Source organism: Bubalus kerabau, chromosome 1 (genome assembly GCF_029407905.1).
Source record: "Bubalus kerabau isolate K-KA32 ecotype Philippines breed swamp buffalo chromosome 1, PCC_UOA_SB_1v2, whole genome shotgun sequence".
Lineage (NCBI taxonomy): Eukaryota > Metazoa > Chordata > Mammalia > Artiodactyla > Bovidae > Bubalus > Bubalus kerabau.
Genome location: NC_073624.1, coordinates 27,573,986 through 27,594,328, shown reverse-complemented (window position 1 = coordinate 27,594,328; position 20,343 = coordinate 27,573,986). Strand labels below are relative to the sequence as shown.

The 20,343-nt window shown below is 39.9% G+C and overlaps 1 protein-coding gene across 4 annotated transcripts in view; it reads left to right on the top strand.

Moving 5' to 3' along the window:
- EPS8 (EGFR pathway substrate 8, signaling adaptor) overlaps positions 1–19,899 on the top strand; it is a 197,829-nt gene extending 177,930 nt beyond the window's left edge. For all 4 annotated transcript variants that reach the window (XM_055571097.1, XM_055571107.1, XM_055571088.1 and 1 more), the window contains 4 exons: positions 6,511–6,733; positions 14,857–15,037; positions 16,254–16,383; positions 18,643–19,899. In XM_055571097.1, the coding sequence (XP_055427072.1) occupies positions 6,511–6,733; positions 14,857–15,037; positions 16,254–16,383; positions 18,643–18,759 (651 nt within the window). In that variant the 3' untranslated portion in view covers positions 18,760–19,899. The remainder of the gene's footprint in view (positions 1–6,510; positions 6,734–14,856; positions 15,038–16,253; positions 16,384–18,642) is intronic.
- Positions 19,900–20,343: the final 444 nt, after the last annotated feature.

The window sequence follows — 20,343 nt, the reverse complement described above, 5'->3', positions numbered from 1 at the left end:
TGGACAGTAGCCCACCAGGCTCCCCCGTCCATGGGATTCTCCAGGCAAGAATACTGGGGTGGGTAACCTTTCCAGTCTCCAGGGTGTCTTCCCAACTCAGGGATCAAATCTGAGTCTCCTGCATTGGCAGGCAGAGTCCTTACCCCTGAGGCACCTGAGAAGCCCATGCAGCATCTACAAGGCACTGAATTTTTAAAAGGCACAGTGTTAGGACTGTTATTCTCATATGCTTACATTCCTTGTAAATAAGTATACATAGTGGGCTGGCCCAAACGTTTGTCCAGGTTTTCTATGTCATGCTCCCGAAAAGCCCAAACAAATTTTGGGGGCAATCAATAACTAGTGGCGGTTGCTAGAAGAGGGCACAGGAGCAGCCGTTCCCTGTGGCTCATGCACTTTTGGGTAGAGATTGTCTGCTGTTGGCAGGGATGCTTGTACCTGGCACCAGTCTGAAATAGTTGTTGAGTTGCCACCTGATGTCCCCATGAGTCCAGGCTGCTTAAGATCCTCACATTTGGAGTGAATTTTAACAGCTCTCTATAAAGACAGCTGTTCCCACCGAAAGTGTTTCCCCCATGGCTTCAGCAAAGTTTTAAAATGAAAGAGAAGGGAGGTATTAAAGAATTTATGAAAGATGCAGGACATTTAAAAAAAGGTTGGATGAAACCACTGGGAAAAAGAAGTAAATGTTCCTGAGAGATGATGGAGAAATGAACATAAATGACCTATCTTTTGATGAAAATACTGTCATCAAGCATTCCAGGCCTTTGGCTTACTTTCGCTAGGCAACACATGGACCGCCAGGATGCTTCCTGCCCTCCTGGCATCTACTTGCCACATCAAGTTGCCCGTAGGTCTTCTGACTTGACTTCCTGACGTCTTGCACTTGGACTGTCTGTCTACCAGAATCGCCCTTTTGCCAACACAGGGTTTTTTAATCATGCTGTATATTATATCTCTATTTTTTTAAATTTATTTTTAAATTGAAGGATAATTGCTTTACAGAATTTTGTTTTCTGTCAAACCTCAACATGAATCAGCCATAGGTATACATATGTCCCCTCTTTCTTGAACCTCCCTCCCCATCCCACGCCTCTAGGTTGATATAGAGCCCCTGTTTGAATTCCATGAGACATACAGCAAATTCCTATTGCCTGTCTATTTTACATACGGTATTGTAAATTTCCATGTGACTCTCTCCGTACATGTCACCCTCTCCTCCCCTCTCCCCATGTCCATAAGTCTGATCTCCATGACATAGATTTTCATGTTGAATGCCAAGTCTGAAACCAACCCCTGCCCTTCTGTTATTTCCAGTATCCTCAGAGGCTTGACTGAAGAACTCTTTTATTTATTATTAATTGTTAAGTCTCTGCTTATTATAGATATGCTACCCTACCAAGATGCATGTAATTTTGAATGTCTGGTCATTATGGTCCAGTAGGTTCAACAGAAAGTTTTCCTGTCTGCTCTGTTGCAGAGCAAGAGATGTTGTATTATGGAAACAGCTCCAGTCTAGGTCCTGGTAGATGAGGATTCTAGTCCTGGCTCTGCCACTGAGTAGCTGTATGACCTTAGCATCTTCTCAGGGTCTATGCTGAGTAGTGGGATTGTTGGGTCATACAATAGTTTTACTTCTAGTTTTTAAAGGAATCCCCATATTATTCTCCACCATATTCTCCAGTGGCTGTATCAATTTACATTCCCACCAAAGAAGCAAGAGGGTTCCCCTTTCTCCACGTCCTCTCCAGCATTTACTGTTTATAGATTTTTTTGTTGATGGCCATTCTAATCAGTGTGAGGTGATATCTCATGGTAGTTTTGATTGGCATTTCTCTGATAATAAGCCATGTTGAGCGTCTTTTCATGCATTTATTTGTCTGTGTGTCTTCTTTGGAAACATGTATGTTTATGTCTTCTGCCTGTTGTTTTAATTGGGCTATTTGTTTTTCTGATACTGAACTCCATGAGCTACTTGTATATTATTTTTATGTGCTCCAGTTTGCTGAGTTGTGAAATGGAAGGGGCCAAGTTTCATGATCTCGAGAATCCAGTCTAGATATAAAATTCTTTTATATTCTATATACATGTTTGTTGCTGCTAAGTCACTTCAGTCGTGTCCGACTCTGTGCGACCCCATAGACTGCAGCCCACCAGGCTCCTCTGTCCCTGGGATGCTCCAGGCAAGAACACTGGAGTGGGTTGCCATTGCCTTCTCCAATGCATGAAAGTGAAAAGTGAAAGTGAAGTCGCTCAGTTGTGTTCAACTCTTCACGACCCCATGGACTGCAGCCTACCAGGCTCCTCCGTCCATGGGATTTTCCAGGCAAGCGTACTGGAGTGGGGTGCTGTTGCCTTCTCATATACATGTTTAAGTAGCCCTAAATTAAAAGTGGAGATGTTTTCTCCAGGTGAATACTAAACCACTAGCAGTACTAATTTCAGCTCCTGTTACGAATGCTCTGTTTTTCAGGCTCAGTCCTGATATTCAGATATTGCTGGGCAGAGAGGAAAAGTTTACTAGAGATGTCTTTATATTCATTCCAGCAGACCAACATCCTAATAATATTCAGTTCTTAAAATTTTTTTAAGTTAATCTTAGAACACTCTATTCATCTATTAAGTAGAGGCATGGTCTTTAGACTGGGATGGTGGATGGTCTTAGATACTTTTATTCTGCTTCATGCATGGAAATTTTTCCAAATATTTCTTACAGTAATTTGAATAATACCTACTCTCTTTCTCTCTTTCCATGTATATAGAAATTCCTGCCCAACATGCATGTGTACAAAATTATAAAATTTTAAGTGCTTACAAGTTCAACTTGCTAAAAACAATCATGATATATATATATATTTCCTTTTGTAAAGCAACTTATAAGAAGAATTAGTCTTACACGTAATGAACTGTAGTTGTATTTTTTATGAACTATAAGATGAACCCTTATCTTAGTATTATAAAACACAATACTTGGATATACAAATCGTCACTGAAATACTCCACACTGTTTATACTATAGTGTGAGTCTATATAATTTGTTTTATATGACTGGATAGTGGTGGAAATTAATTATATATTTACAGGCTCTTTCTCTGGTTGATTTGTGGGCAGGTAATTTTACTGCCAAAAACTAATTATCTCACACTCTCTGATATTTGATGTGAAGTATAATTGATATTATTGTAGTTCCATCTCCTATGTTAAATTTTCTCATTTGACGTGATTTGCTCCATTTTTCTAATAGCAATTACTTGGCGAGCTGTCAGAGGTAACCTACATTTATTCCCTCAAGGCACTTCTTTTTTGATGTAATTTTTTGGATTCAATCTCTGGACTTAACACCCTCCAAATGTTCCAGCTGTGCCTAGTTTTCACTGCAGAATGCCAAAGAGGCTAAATTTAGAGGGAAAAAAATGTGTAGATCCATTTTTAAGAACAGTTCAATTTTAATGGCTTTGTTGGCCTTGCTTGCATAATTTCCCCTCTGAAGTGGTATCTTGCATGAATCAAGAGCTTATTGACAAATCTCTTTCTTTAATCCTTGAGAATTTCTACTTAGCTTTAGTGACTACAGAAAAGTGACTCACTAGACTTAATTATCAACAGAAAGTGCATGTTCCATGTATGCTCAGTCACTCAATCACGTGTCCAACTCTTTGTGGCCCCATGGACTGTAGTCTGCCAGTCTCCTCATGGAGTGGGTTGCCATTTCCTACTCCAGGGGATCTTCCCGACCCAGGAATCAAACTCAAGTCTCTTACCTCTCCTGCATTGGCAGGCAGGTTCTTTACCACTACCACCATCCGGGAAGCCAACATGTTCCATGGAATCTAGCAATTCTGACTTTCAGAGAAAGAGAAAAAAACCCAAGAGAGATTTTAAGTGCAACTTGAAATATATTTGTGGGAGATAAAAGACAAGAGTTAAGAAGTGCCGATGATGGTAGAGAAGTAGGGCCACAGCGAGATGACCCATCATCCCTGTCTGCTCACTACTGAGGGCTTTGAAGGGATGTGGGACTTTCAGTGCTAACACTGGGAGGGTCCCAGGCAAAATGGGAATACTTGGCCAAGATTTCTTTTTGGGTTTGGAGACTCAGCACCCTTGGTTCAGGAGAAGAAAGTTCGGGGTAGAGTTCTACTCTCTAAGACTTTCCATTAAGTTGATGGGCCATCAGCTCTTTACTTCCAACCAGAAGTAACCAAGAAACAGTTGGGGGAAGCAGGGGAAGAGCAGTGACTGGGTGGTAAGTAGACGACAGTGGAGAAGATGGGGCACAGAGAGAGAAAAGTGATTTCACGAGTCAGGCCTGATTCTCTTTCCTTCCCATGGAGGATGACTTAGCCATTTCCATGGAAAAGCCACCTTCGTTTCGGAACAGGTTGTAATGATTTAAGGAAGGCACTCCCTGCCCCATCCCTTTTTTATTTCAGGGGTTGGAAGCATGAGCCAGGTAGGAGGACCACAGAAGGGGGAAATATGCAAGTAAATAAAATTTACAACCTAATTCATGAAACATTTTCCTTTGGTTTCTCTGCATATTATATATATATATATTATATATATATATATCTCTTAAGCCTGTGATAGGTTATACTGATAAAGTTGTATTATGTAGCAATGACAGATGATTGAAATGAGGCACAGAAGATTTGGCGAGCCTGTGTGCAGGCTTGAGTGTTACAATAACACAGGTATTCAGTTGTTCACAGTATTATTTGATGGCTAGCAAAACACGAGCTGTTCTTGTTTTTTTGAAAGCAGAAAAATATGAATCATATCATGGAATGCAGAAGCTGATAGCAATTTTTGGTTTATTTAAGCATTAAAAGCAATCATTTAAATGCTGACACTTTTGAAATCCTAACATGAGAATTCACTAACCTTTGATGAAATCTTGTGCCGACGACGGTTTTGTCAAGGGAACACTGTATATACATTAATCAGATGACATTGGTGTGTGCTAAGTGTTACTTGTCTGTGATGTTTGCTGTATTTTGATTGCTCGAAATATTTTATTGGCCCAAATATAGGAACGTTGTTTTGTAGATGATAATAATAATGTACTCGATTATCGAATATTAGAAATGTTTCCAGGCCTTGGATGTGGAGGAGCCGGCAAAGTCTGTTTCTCTCCCATCTGACTCCATGGCTTGCTCTGTGAATTTAACTCCTCCTCACTCCCATCCCCCTCCAAGAAACAGCAGCAGGATAAACTTTGCTCTCAGTTCTTCTCCCATCCTTGGCTCATAACCCTCCTGCCTCCCCTACCCACGTGGGTGAATGCAAGCTTTTAAAGAGACAGCAGTGAACCGGTTCTGCGTCCCCGTCTGGTTTCCACAGGTGTTACTCATTTGCGGTGACGGTGCCTCTGAGGATGGTGTGTTGTTCCTTAAGAAAGAGTGATGAATGTGTGTGGTGTGTGTTGATATTTTTGATCTCTGTGGAAATTGGGAAGGCCTCTTTTAAAATCAACACTGCCTTATATTTGGGCCAATTTAGAAATTAAAAAACTGTTCTAGACAAAGAACCAGATTACCAAAAGGCTTGCTTTTTGCATTTTATTGGCTAATCCTGAATTAGAGAATAATTAAAATTGTGCCAGTTCTGTATCTAAACTTTACCTAAATTATAAGTCATTGCTGTGTAGCTTTGATCAGATCCAAAAAATTGCCTTTTGAAAATTTGGAACTTATTCTAATACAGTTTTTGTTTAAAGCTTTAAGTATTGTTTTTAGTTTAATAGGGAATATATATAAATATTATTTTATAATAGCCTAAATCACTTAAAAATAACTGAAAGTTATATATTCTGTCACATCTACCTTTTAAAATGCAAATCCCCACATGACCTTTTTTTCTAATAATATGCTTTGAGATGTAGTCATAAACACTTAAAGATTATCTCATGACCCTCACCACATTCCTATTTTTAACAAGAAACTTAACAAATTAGCTTTAAGATGATGGCCAAAAGGTTATGGTTTGAAAAAATTAACAGTATTTTAAAATTGTTTATTTTAAAGCATAGTCCTTTTACCTATTGAAATATTGTCCCTCTTTTTAGAAAATTACTTGGAAATAACAGAATTAAACACTTTTGAATAAAACATACATTTAAAATAAGGAGTAACTAATGCCTTATATTGTTGAACTCTTTCGCCTACCCTGCTGTTGTATGATTCCTGGTTCAAATTTAGGTTTCTTGTCATTTATTACTGTCATTAGTACTCCTGTTTGCTATTAGTATACACTTTTGACTGCTGAATTTACATTTTGATTCTGAACAAATGTGTAGAATATTTAAAAGTAATTTTTAATAATTGTTGCATCGTGTAGGATTGGAGGGTTATATGTGTGCATGTGTATATATTAACACACCCACAAATTTGCTGTGGATCTGCAAGTAAGTTTACAAATACATCGCCAACAACATCCAAAATATGATTTATTTTCCTAGCCTAGGTTTATATCTTCACAATTCTGAATGGATTATTTGTTTCTTTGTAGAAACAAAGGATGGAGTATGGCCCAAGAGCAACCGACATTCCTTCTGCCCCGTCACCTCCTCCAACACCAGCTCCTGTCTCTGTTCCCCTCCCACCTTCCACTCCAGCACCTATTCCTGTGTCAAAGCTCCCGGCAAACATAACCCGTCAAAACAGCAGCTCCAGCGACAGCGGTGGCAGTATTGTGCGAGACAGCCAGCGACAAAAACAAGTTCCTGTGGACCGTAAGTTCCCCAGGGAGGCAAAAATACTCAGTTTCTCCTGTGAATTAAAAGCACTACTAGGTAAAAAGTTTTGAGTGTTGTTTCTGCTGGTGTATGCTAAGTCACTTCAGTCATGTCTGACTCTGTGACTCTGTGGACTGTAGCCCACCAGGCTCCTCTGTCCATGGAATTCTCCAGGCAAGAATACTGGAGTGAGCTGCCATGCCCTCCTCCAGGGAATCTTCCTGACTCAGGGATTGAACGTGCGTCTCCTGCAGCTCCTACATTGCAGGGATTCCTTACCACTGAGCCACTAGGGAAGCCCCTCTGCTGGTAATAAATATTATTAAATATATTTAATAGTCCTTTATACTTGCATGGTGCTTCACTGATTGCAAAGTCCCTTATACCTAATTTCTCATCCTCCAAGTAATTCTAAGAAACAGGAAGTCCTCTTTACTCTCTAATGTGTGTATTTCTACACATATTCCAATATATTGTGGTGGCTGAATGCAGACTCTGAAGCCAGACAGGCTTGAGTCTGTATAGTGAAACATCACTTGCTGGCCATGAGACCTTCAACAATGTAATCATTTTCTCTATACTTTAATATCTGACTCGTTGTAAACCCATGGACTCTAGCCCACCAGACCCCTCTGTCCATGGCATTTCTCAGGCAAGAATACTGGATTGGGTTGCCAGTTCCTTCTCCAGGGGATCTTCCTGACCCAGGGATCAAACCCAGGTCTCCCAGATTGCAGACAGATTCTTTACCATCTGAGCCACCAGGGAAGCCTAAATATATATCTGAAACTGTTGGGTGTTGGTTCAGGGGCTCTGAAGAGCTCTAGTACCATAGTCCTCTATGTCTCAGTGCAGAAAAAGAATTCAGCAAGAGGCACAGAGACAGATAAAAAGTGATTTATTAGAATAGGACACTTGTGAGGCTCATGAACTGGTGGACGAGAGATACCCTGCCCCAAGAACTTACTGGGCTACAGTTTTATAATCAAAGGAAACATCAGGAGGGGAAAAATAACTTCTTTGTCTTGGTTGAGTGGACGTCATGCTTCCATCATCAGCTCCTCCTCCAGGTCGGGCAGGGGAGTTTTCTTGTCCCTGCCTCGTAAAACTAGGTCCACAAATCATTGTTTATGTGTGCACAGAGCATGTCCTAGGGATCGCTGACTTACTGAGCTCGCTGGGCAGGATGTGGGTCCCATGCCACCATTGTTTTATTGTTTTGGGACATGTCTCATGCTTCTGCTGCCTGGTTTTGTTGCTAAGCATGTCTGCTAGGTTTTGTGGTTAAGCAAAGCTCCTTTCCTGAGTAATCATTAATTTACAGGGGTCTCCCATAGTTTTTACTTACAATCCTCTAGTGGGATTAACTATTTAATCACCTATTTGGCTTCCCTGGTGGCTCAGATGGTAAAGCCTGCAATGTGGGAAGCCCAGGTTTGACAACTGGGTAGGGAAGATACCCTAGAGAGGGAAATGGCTACCCACTTCAGTATTCTTACCTGGAGCATTCCTTGGACTTCAGAACCTGACGGGCCACAGTCCGTGGAGTCACAAAGAGTTGGACTGAGCGACTAACACTTTCACTTTCTTTCGTCCCTTTACTCTGTCCCTGTCGTATATATGGTGTGTATACACACACACACACACACACACACACACACAAAATCACACTAGCTTAAGATAATTAGTTCTGAATTCTGTTCTTTTCTCATATAAACATACTTTTACTGTAGATGATCACTCTATTTTCTTTACTTTCATTATTGTTTATACTGTTGGAGTAACTCGAAAATTCATCTTCATGTGAAATCTCGTCTCTGGCATCCAGATACATGTCTTGAACTATTAACTTTATAGTTGGATGGGATACATGAGATTCAGGTTTTTATCTTGGTAAATCATAGCCCCATCTATTCAGTTGTGGTCCTTCCTGATAAATTAAGAGTTTTTTTAAAAGAAGACACTGAAACTATTACTGTTTAATTGTTCTAGAAATTCTGGTTAAATACAATAAGCACAAACCTACTTTTATACATTACTTTCTTAACTGAAGTACATTAAATTTTAAATTACCTTCTTACCCATATCTTGACCTTACCAAAGAAACTAATGGAAAAATGATGAACATTTTCTGTGCAGCAAAAACAACTATGCCTGCACACGTGTGTGGTTGAGAGTGTGTGTATAATTGGCTACTAAATTTTAAACTGGCTACATTTCCGTGTATTTTTTTAAAATGTTGCTTTTCTTTTTTTTCAGACAGTAAAGACACAGTTTTGAGATGAGAAAGTTCTATAAATGTTTTTGTTGATTTCCCTAAGGAAAATATTGCTGTCAGAGCCTCTTCCTTCTTACCACCAGTTTATAGTATCTCCCTTCTCTGATACGCCAGTGCAGTAATCTTTGACACGGTGGCACTTTTTTTCCAGGCCTGAGATCAGGGTTCATAGGCATCCAGGCCCAATTTTGGAACAGTCTGTGGGCTGGGACAATTTGTTCTTTGTCCTAGTCGAAGAAACTAAGAATAACCTGATGGGAAAGAGGCATGGCTAGAATTCTTTAAAGATAAAGAAGTCTCCTGATAATTGTGACTCATCATTTTTAAGTCTGTTTTTCATAAGTAAAAGGGTGACATTGGTATGTAAAACATAAACATCTCTCCCCAAATTAACACTTGTACCTGTTTTCTTAAACTAGTAACATTCTACATTTACTTATATAATGTTCCTTTTAGAGATAGCTCAAAAAATAGTTTGTCAGTAAATAAAGATAATCCTTTTGGTAAAACAAATATTCTCTTGATAATTTTTTATCTTTATGAGTACTTTTTGGAGAACATTTCTTCTCAATGAATGTTGGGGCTTCTCAACAGTCTTTTTGAAGCAAACAGACACGTTTCTTTATTGGTAGCCTGGTTTCTTTCAAATATATATTTTGTGCTACCTATGTTCTCTGCATATGGTCTCTGATAAGTCTGATAAGACTTATGATAAGAATAAAATTGAAGGAGCTGTAATTTGAATACTCACCCATAAAAATGTTACCAGATACCCATGGACAAGGAAAAAAAGGCAACAGGTCCATTGATTCAAACCAGCTGCTGGATCCTTGGGGCATATGAGCTCAGTTCAGTTCAGTTCAGTCCCTCAGTCGTGTCTGACTCTTTGTGACCCCATGGAGTGCAGCACACCAGGCTTTGCTGCCCATCACCAACTCCCGGAGCTTGCACAATCTCATGTCCCATTGAGTTGGTGATGCCAGCCAACCATCTTATCTTCTGTCATCCCCTTCTCCTCCTGCCTTCAATCTTTCCCAGCATCAGGGTCATTTCTAATGAGTCAGTTCCTGGCATCAGATGGCCAAAGTATTGGAGCTTCAGCTTCAGGGTCAATCCTTCCAATGAATATCCAGGGTTGATTTTCTTTAGGATTGACTGGTTTGTTTTCCTTGCCGTCCAAGCGACTCACAAGAGTCTTATCCAGCATCACAATTTAAAAGCATCTATTCTTTGGCACTCATTTTTCTTTATGGTCCAACTCGCACATCTATATGTGACTACTGGAAAATTCATAGCTTTGACTATACAGGCCTTTGTTGGCAAAGTAATGTCTCTGCTTTTTAATATGCTATCTAGGTTGGTCATAGCTTTTCTTCCAAGGAGCAATTGTCTTTTAATTTCATTGGCTGCACTCACCATCTGCAGTGATTTTGGAGCCCAAGAAAACAAAGTCTGACACTGTTTCCATTATTTCCTATTTTCCATAAAGTAATGGGACCAGATGCTATGATCTTAGTTTTTTGAATGTTGAGTTTTAAGCCAACTTTTTCACTCTCCTCTTTCACTTTCATCAAGAGGCTCTTTAGTTCCTTTTTGCTTTCTGCCATAAAGGTGGTGTCATCTACATATCTGAGGTTATTGATATTTCTCCTGGGAATCTTGATTCCAGCTTGTGCTTCTTCCAGCCCAGCATTTCGTGTGATGTACTCTGCATATAAATTAAATAAACAGGGTGACAGTATACAGCCTTGATGTACTCCTTTCCCGATTTGGAACCAGTCCATTGTTCCATGTCCAGTTCTAACTGTTGACCTGCATACAGATTTCTCAGGAGGCAGGTAAAGTGGTCTGGTATTCCCATCTCTTTAAGATTTTTCCACAGTTTGTTGTGATCCACACAGTCAAAGGCTTTAGCGTAGTCAATGAAACAGAAATAGATGTTTTTCTGGTATTCTCTTGCTTTTTCTATGATCCAGTGGATGTTGGCAGTTTGATCTCTGATTCCTCTTTCTTTTCTAAATCCAGCTTGAACATCTAGAATTTCCCTGTTCACTTACTGTTAAAGCCTAGCTTGGAGAATTTTGAGCATTACTTTGCTAGTGTGTGAGATGAGTGCGATTATGTGGTAGTTGGAACATTCTTTGGCAGTGCCTTTCTTTGAGACTGGAATGAGAACTGATCTTTTCCAGTCCTGTGGCCATTGTTGAGTTTTCCAAATTTGCTGGCATATTGGGTGCAGCACTTTCACAGCATCATCTTTCAGGATTTGAAATTGCTCAGCTGGAATTCCATCACCTCCACTAGCTTTGTTCACAGTGATGCTTCCTAAAGCCCATTTGACTTCTCACTGCAGCATGTCTGGCTCTAGGGGAGTGATCACACCATCATGATTATCTGGGTCATGAAGATCTTTTTTGTATATTCTTCTGTGTGTTCTTGCCACCTCTTCTTAATATCTTCTGCTTCTGTTAGGTCCATACCACTTCTGTCCTTAATTGTGCCCATCTTTGCATGAAATGTTCCCTTGATATCTCTAATTTTCTTGAAGAGATCTCTAGTCTTTCCCATTCTATTGTTTTCTATCGTCATATAAGCTATTCAGTTCTATTCATCATAGTGAGGCTCTCCTCTTCTCACTTTTGAAGAGATCAATACTTTAGTTGTTTTGCATGTCTTCTGCTTCCTTTGAAATGTTACTCCTTTTATTTGAGTTTAATCTTTAGTAATATAAGAAGTGTTGTTTTAGAGAGAGGTGTAAAGGTAGTCTAGTGTGTTGTTATGTACTAGAACATTGCAAGTGGAAACCAAAGCCAGGAACACATCACAAGAGGTTTTTATATTCCCTGGAAAGAGGTTGTACTTTAGACTGGAGATGGCTAAGTCAACAGATAAGGAAATAAATCTTTTAGTGTGGTGATACTTTTTTTTATTATTTCTTTGAGATGTTCTCCTCTATTGTATGGCAGTGTGACTAAATCGTAGTGATTTAAAAGAGTTAACTAATAAAATGCATACTGTGTATTAGCTAAATGTAACCATTGGTAATATTCCCTCTCTCTCTAGCCTCTCATCCTCCCTCCTTCCCTCTCTTCCTTTCACTTATTTCTCTTTCTTTTGACTTCTTTCTTCTTCAAAAGCTTTCCTGGGTACTTGAGGAATTAAAAAAAAATTAGGCTAAAATAACACTATCTTATTATTTCACACTTTCACTTATTTCCCAGGGACACCAAATACTTTCTGAAATACTCTCCTTGAAAAAAAGAATCAGAAGAGTGGTCACAAAAGCTCCCTTAGTGACCAAGTCACTGTCACTTGCCAAGTTAGTTAAATTGGATTACTGTATCAGTTATTTGTACTTAATCCTTGAAGGTGATATACTACAAATATGTATGTGTATGTCTCTGACTCAGATTTTAAAAGGATCAACTTAGCTGTTGTATTGAGAAAAGAATGAAGAACAAAGGGTAGGGTCATGGAGAGAAGCGGCAGAGAGATCTGTGAACAGGCTGGTGGATCAGACCAAGCTGGCAACAGAAAAAAGATGGAGTGAAGTGGTTGGATGTGTGACATATTCTATGGTAGACCAACAAGTTTTGCCAGTGGATTGGATGTAATTGAAGGCAAAGGGGAATCAGGCATACTTCAGTGGTATTTTGCTGGAGGCACTGGAAAAATAGAATTCCCAACTAAGTTGGGAAGTCTAGCATAAAAGCAAGCTTCAGGAGAAGATGAGTCATTCCAGTGTAGACATGTTACATTTGAGATATCTAGTAGACATCCAAATGAATATATCAAGTAGAGAGTTGGTATAATATGAGTCTAGAGTTCTGAGGACCAACCTGGACTGAAGAAATAATTTGGGTAGTCACCAGCTTTTAAATGGTGTTTAAAGCCATGAGACCGCCCACAGTGATCATTGATGCAGAGAGTGCATCAAGAAAAGAGGTCTAAGGACTGAGCCCTGGAGAGTTAGGGAGATGAGACAATTCCGAGAACAGGATACTGAGGCCTGTGAGACAGGAGGAAAATCAGAGCATGTGTGTGTCCTGAAGACCATAAGAAGGTGTTTCAAGGAGGAATTGCCTTCTTCAAATGTTGCTGATGGATGACATAAGTAAATCATTGGGAATCAACCACTGGAGTTTAGCAAAATGATGTGGAGAGATGCACCAATAGCCTAATTCCAGTGAATTTAAGAGGAAACTGAAGAATAGGAGTTTCAGTAGGCTAGTCTGGACAGGTTTTTTAGTTTTGCTAAAAGAGGAGCCAGAGAAATAGGCAGTAGCTGAGGGGTGGGGGGACATGGGGTTAAGAAAGGGTTTATTTAGGGATTTCCCTGGCAGTCCGGTGGTTAAGACTTCACCTTCCAATGCAGGGGGTGCAGGTTTGATCCTCACTCAGGAAGCCAGTACTCTTGCCTGGAAAATCCCATGGATGGAGGAGCCTGGTGGGCTGCAGTCCATGGGGTCGCTGAGGGTCTGACACGACTGAGCAACTTCCCTTTCACTTTTCACTTTCATGCATTGGAGGAGGAAATGGCAACCCACTCCAGTGTTCTTGCCTGGAGAATCCCAGGGACGGGGGAGCCTGGTGGGCTTCCGTCTATGGGGCCGCACAGAGTCGGACATGACTGAAGCGACTTAGCAGCAGCAGCAGTAGCAGGAAGCTAACTAAGATCCCATATGTCTCACGGCCACAAAACCAAAACATAAAAGCAGAAGCAATATTGCAGCAAGTTCAGTAACGACTTTAAAAATGGTCCACTTAAAAATCTTAATAAAAAAGGAACTTATTTAAATGTGAGAGAAGTAACAAAATAATAGCATGTTTGTAATTGGTTGAAATGATTCAGTCAAAGAAAGAAATTAATAACATGGAAGAAGCAGGGGGAAATTACTGTCAGAGGATTTAAATAGAGGACGTGGAGTCTAGTGCACTTATAGAGGGGTTGCCTGAGGACTGTGGAGTCACTTGTCTATAACGTAATAGAAGGACAGCTGTCAGAGTGTACAGGGAAAGTGCTGGTGGTGCTGGTGGTGAGGAGAGCTACTAGGGAATCTTAGGCGGGAGAGCTGCTAAGGAAACTTAGGGATCTAAGTTTAACTTCTTTATTTTACTCAGAAATGATGAAAGTGAGATCATCAGCTCAGGGTGAGGATTGGAGACTGGGTGTTGGGAGGTTCACAGAAGGAAGAACATAGGAAATGTTTGTCTTACAGCAGGCAATTGTATGGTCCAAGGTAGGATTTCTCACTTTGAGCCCTGTGAACATTTGAGGCTGTGTAACTCTCTGCTATAGGAGACCGACCTGCGTGCACTGCAGCCTGTCTTGTTATATCAGGCCTCTACTCACTGCATGATGGTAGCTTCCTTCTTTCTTGACCCCCATTTGTGACATCTTCCAAGTGTCTCTGGCTGTTGCCAGATGTCCCCTGGAGTCAAAATCCCCCACCCAGTTGAAAACCACTGGCCTCAGGAAATGTAGTATGATTATCAGGGAGCATTAACCGCCCAGTGGAGGTTCATGATCATGAAATTAACATGAGCTCACTCAGCACTGTTGGGTCTATTCGGTGTGCAGGTGTAGCACAGAATACAAAAGTGAGATTTAACAAGGGTGGGGGTCTTGCCAAATGAATACAATGAAGACAGAGAAGAAACAGGGAGTGATTTTAATAATTGATTATGAAGTGTATGCTTGGTGAAAATGAAAGGGAAGATAGGAGGAATACTAGATTGTCAGCCCTGCTGGGGTCAAAAGATTGTTGGCATTGGAGTTCTGGAGAGAGTGAGTTGTTGGAGCTTTAAAAAAAAAAATAACCTCCTCTGTGTTGGTATCTAGGGAGGAAATCTCAGATGGAGGAAGTGCAGGATGAACTTATCCACAGACTGACCATTGGTCGGAGCGCCGCCCAGAAGAAGTTCCACGTGCCACGGCAGAATGTGCCAGTTGTCAATATCACTTATGACTCCACCCCAGAAGAAGTGAAGACGTGGTTGCAGTCAAAGGGCTTCAACCCCGTGTAAGTCTCTCTGGGGATCCTTTACAGTTCTGTGCGTAAAACATGCAGTGTTTTCAATTTGATCACTAAGATGCACAAGTGATTCCTAGAAAATGTGAGAACCCAAGCTGTATCCATTATACTTAGGAAATGACTCTAGCCATTTATAGCTAAAAAACGAATTGCAAGAAGCGGCAATAACTGTTTTGTTGGCACCCCATTTTCTAGATGGTGGTGTCTGTTCATCTTTGGCTTCTAAAGCAATCTGTTGGCAGCTGTCTTTATCCTTCAGAAGGTCACGTGTGTAGACTGTGGTCTTAACCTAGACTTCCCAGGCCACAGAGGACACAAAGCAGAAACTTTCCTCCCACTGCAGCATGTAGATCCCAAGCAAATAAAAAAATAGATGACATTACTTATCATGGGTTATAACCTAATAGAGCTTTTCCTTTCAGAACTCCATAGTGAAGTTTCTATTTTTCTATTAAAAAATTGTAAATATTTTGTGTATATTTGGTACACATATTTGAACATGTGTATTTGAACTCTTTGAACAATATGTATTCAAGAGAACCTGACACATGGGACTCACCTATGACTGAAAAGAATGAGGCACGCTGGTTAGTCAGTTGCCCAACTGCTAGAAAGTTATCTATTCCTTCTACAAAACATCACATTTCAAGGAATTGCTACTACATAATATGAATAATAAACCCAGATGGCGCTTTTTTGATAGTTTATGGTTAGTGATCTTATTTTTGGTGATAATGACCTCAAGGTCATTATCAAGCTAGCCCCCTGTCATTCCCCTAAGCACTCTAGTACCATTTATGATTTGCAGTGTATAGAACACCTAGAGAAGAGAGATTGTAGAGGACCATAAATTTTCGTTTTGTTTTTTCTAGACAGTTTGTATGTATGTATGTATTTATAATTTATTTTTATATAAATATAGTTGATTTACAGTGTCGTGTTAATTTCTGCTATAAGCAAAGTGGCTTAGCTATGCATCTGTATATGTTCTTTTTTATATTCTTTTCCATTACGGTTTACCCCAGGATGTTGAATATAGTTCCCTGTGCTCTACAGTAGGACTTTGTTGCTTATCCATCCTATCTGTAATAGTTTGCATCTGCCAACGCCAGACTCTCAGTTCGTCCCTGCCCCTTGGCCACCACAAGTTCAGACAGTATTTTTAATGTTCTGTTTTTTTCTTTTCTTTCTTTTGTTTTCTCAGGACTGTTAATAGTCTTGGAGTATTAAATGGTGCACAGCTTTTCTCTCTCAATAAAGATGAACTGAGAACCGTCTGCCCGGAAGGGGCCAGAGTCTTTAGCCAAATCACTGTTCAGAAAGCTGCATTGGAGGTATGACTTACCAACCCAAGATGGTGTTTTTCTGTATTAGTCATGAGGGTGGACTGCAGTTTGAAAGCTCTGGAAATAATGTTTGTGTCCATATTGGTCACTCTCTTTGCCTTTCTTACAGAGCTGAATTCAACTTGAATCAGGTTTAATAATCTGTTACTGGAGTCATCAGTGACCACTTTTAGGGAGATTAATTTATTGTAAGTGTGCCTGCAAAATGAAGCTTGAACTTCATGTATTTTGGGATGTCTAATAAAAAGCCTAATGCTTTAATTTTATATGTGCTAACTACTCCTATAGGAATTTTATTTACTCATTTACTTCAAGTGAATAAATGACCTAAGAGGCCAGAACATTTTTGCCTGTCCTTAACATTTAGTTTGTAGATTCTAGCAAGTTAGAGATTGCTGTTGTTTAGTTGCTAAGTTGTCTCTGACTCTTCTGTGACCCCACGGACTGCAGCCCACCAGGCTCCTCTGTCCATGGGGTTTCCAGGGCAAAATACTGGAGTGGATTGCCCTTTCCTTCTTCAGAGGATCTTCCCAACCCTGGGATCAAACCTGCATCTCCTGTATTGGCAGGCAGATTCTTTACCACTGAGCCACCAGGGAAACCCAGGTTAGAGGTTATAAAGTGTTAAAACTGTGGCTGTATGCCTTAGGCCTGTTTAGTGAACTGAAAGTTGCTCAGTCGTGTCCAACTCTTTAGAGTCCCGTGGACTATACTGTTCATGGAATTCTCCAGGCCAGAATACTGGAGTGGGTAGCCTTTCCCTTCTCCAGGGGATCTTCCCAACCCAGAGATCAAACCCAGGTCTCCCACATTGCAGGCAGATTGTTTACCAGCTGAGCCACAAGGGAAGCCCAGGAATACTGGAGTGGGTAGCCTATCTCTTCTCCAGCTGATCTTCCCAACCCAGGGATCAAACCCAGGTCTCCTGCATTGCAGGCAGATTCTTTACCAACTGAGCTATCAGATAAGCCTAGACCTGCTTATACATATAAACAATCAGAGAGAAAATATTAGTTATTTTTATTTATTTATTCCTTAGTTATAGTTGTTTCTGTGAAAGCAGGAGAATAAATTTTTTCTAGATTGGATATACTTAAGCTTCCAATATCCTTCTCTGCTTAACACGGGCTATGTAAGGGTAGTAGTTTCTAACTGTTACATCTCACAGCTCTTAATAGCTTTCATGAAAATTAAACTCAGATTCAGATGAAAGGATATAGGCTTTGGTGTGAAATCAATACACAGTTATCTCTAGCAGGTATATTAACTGTGTAAATTCAACAGTTAAATAATGAACTAAAATAGCCTCGTGCATGCAACCCTATAACCATTCTCAGTCAGGAGAAATATTTCCCTTGAAATTTTTTCCTACCACATTGATCTTGCTTGGTTCTATATTGGGCTTTCTGTCTGTTGAATATGAGTCAGGATTATATCTTTCCTCAGGCTGTTTGGTTACCATTATGCATTCTGTTTTTATTGAGAATGTTAAGGGTTAAGTAAGTTCCATAATCCTAACACTTCTGAGTTCCTTCAGTCCTGACTCCCTATTGCTATCGTTTTCCCTGACTGCCCATGTCCTCCTGGCCTCTTGTTCCTCTTCCTCTGGATGTGAATGGAGGCAGAGACTTGTTACCTAAGGTTCTGCATCTTCCCCAGGCACCTTCCCATCATGCCCTTCTCTTGTATCTAGTTCATTGTTTACTCACCTGTGTCGCCAGAGACTTCTGTAGATGAGAGGGGATTATAGTGGGTGCATAGGGGTTGTAGGTCAGACTTCAAAAGGACAAAAACCAACAAGATGTCAGATGGTCAGAACCTTTTGGTGTGAGGAAACTTGGTGTTTCTGAGCCCAGTCTTTGGGCCTGATTTAGAATCCCCTACAGCAGATAGATGAATATCTTGCTTGACGTAAAGAGCATTCTTTGATAAGTTAGCATCTTTTTGTGCTTATTATACAATCTCTTTTTTCTCCCAGGGAATCTAAAGCATTCCACATGCATTACTGATTTACCTTTAACATGTTCAAGTGAAAGCATGGTGAATGAATGGTCTTTAGACACTATCAGTGAAAAAGTGAGGTTAGTGGAGTCCAAATCGTCACTTACGTGAAGGGCAGCCTTCAGTTCCCCGCCAAGAGACGAGAGAAGAAAAACACAAAGAACTTTTAGCCTGAGCCATTTCCTTATGTGATCTGCAGCCTCACAGACCACTAACCGTCTTGTCTGAACCATGTTTGTTTTTCAGGATAACAGCGGCAGCTCTGAGTTGCAAGAAATCATGCGAAGACGACAGGAAAAAATCAGTGCTGCTGCAAGCGACTCAGGAGTGGAGTCTTTTGATGAGGGAAGCATCACTAATTAGTTTCAAAATCCCATCATTCTTGGCATGTTTCCACCATGCTTTGTTTTAAGAAGCCATGAAAGGAATGTCAGATTCTTTCTTCTTGGTATACAGAATTTATCGCCATAAAGAAACAATGCAAACCTAAGTAAGCAGAGGACTTGCTTCTGGGCCCATTATTTTTATGAAAATTAAAAATTTTAAGCAGAATTTTTGACCTTGGGAAATATTTTGCATATTCGACCAAGGTGAGGTTTCCTTTAATGGATTAATTATTTCATCTCAGTCTCAATGCATAAGCAGATATTTTTGACAGTGGTGAATTTATTTATTGCAGCAAAACAAAAAGATAGATATGCCCATGATTCAAAATCTAAATATCTTTAGTTTTGCCTGTGACTGTGTTGTGTATCATCCAGGGTGTAGCTTACTTTAGGCTAGTCTCTGCTTACTTAGGTCTCTTCTTGGACATATAGACTATTTAGATTTATTTAAAGTTCTTAATGCCAACAGTTTAAAAAAATTGAAACATTTAATGAACTGTAAAGTACAACAAGGCCTTGGACATACAAATAGAAACCTTTGGAACATTCCTGAGACATTTTATTTGTCACGGCTCTGTTGCTCACAATTCCTTGTATAGCTTGTATTTGGATTTAGTTTATATTCTACTTATTACCTATACTGTGTTCTTATATATTAAGAAAGCACAAGTGTAAAAGAGGTCACATACATTCAAAATCTGTCACAGGAAATAGCCTGCATTGGTGTGTGTTACAGTATTTTGCTTAATGAAGGCCCCAGTCCTGAATATTGATATAAGTAGTTAAAAGTAAACTGGGGCCATCTTATGTGTTTATCCATGTCAAGTTTTTCTGGTAATAAGAAATAATCTACACATATTTTGATCCTGTGAAAGATTCTAGGTAGAGAAAAGAAAGAGACCTAACCTTCAACAAAGTTATTTTTGGAAACATGATTTTTGTCATTAAATGTTATATTATTTCACATATATAAAACAGATGTTATGTAAGAATGTTGTATATTTTAACATAAACCCATTTAGAGAGATTATCTAGATTCATTAATTTTCATAGTGCCTTTTTCACATGAGTCAGCTGGAAAGTCTGCAATAAACAGTATTTGCTGTATGTTAATAAATGGCTTGTGTCTCATTGGCAAAAGGGACCTTTGGCATGAAGCATGGGGATCATGGTTGAGTGGAAGGGGAAAAACAGAGGCCCACTTTTTTTTTTCCTTTTTAAACTGATTTCCAGTGAAGTTCTGAGTGGGTAAAAACTGTTCTAGATTACTTTCTTCAGTTGTTTCTCTTCCTTCCACCCCTCTTATTTCATCACATTTTCTTCTGCCATCAAGTCCAGTTGATCCCAGTAGTAGAAACAAGTTTATACCCCGCATTTGTGATTATGAAGTGCTGCCATATAAATGCCTTGTTAGAGAGCTACAATAACCTGTGAGTTGTATTTTATAGGTGGGGAGGATTAGCTTCCTAGAGGTTAATTTTCCCCAAATCATGAGGAATAAGAGAGCCTCTTGTTTTCCATTTCTCAGTTCCCCCAAAGCACTGTCCCTCAGACAAAGTGA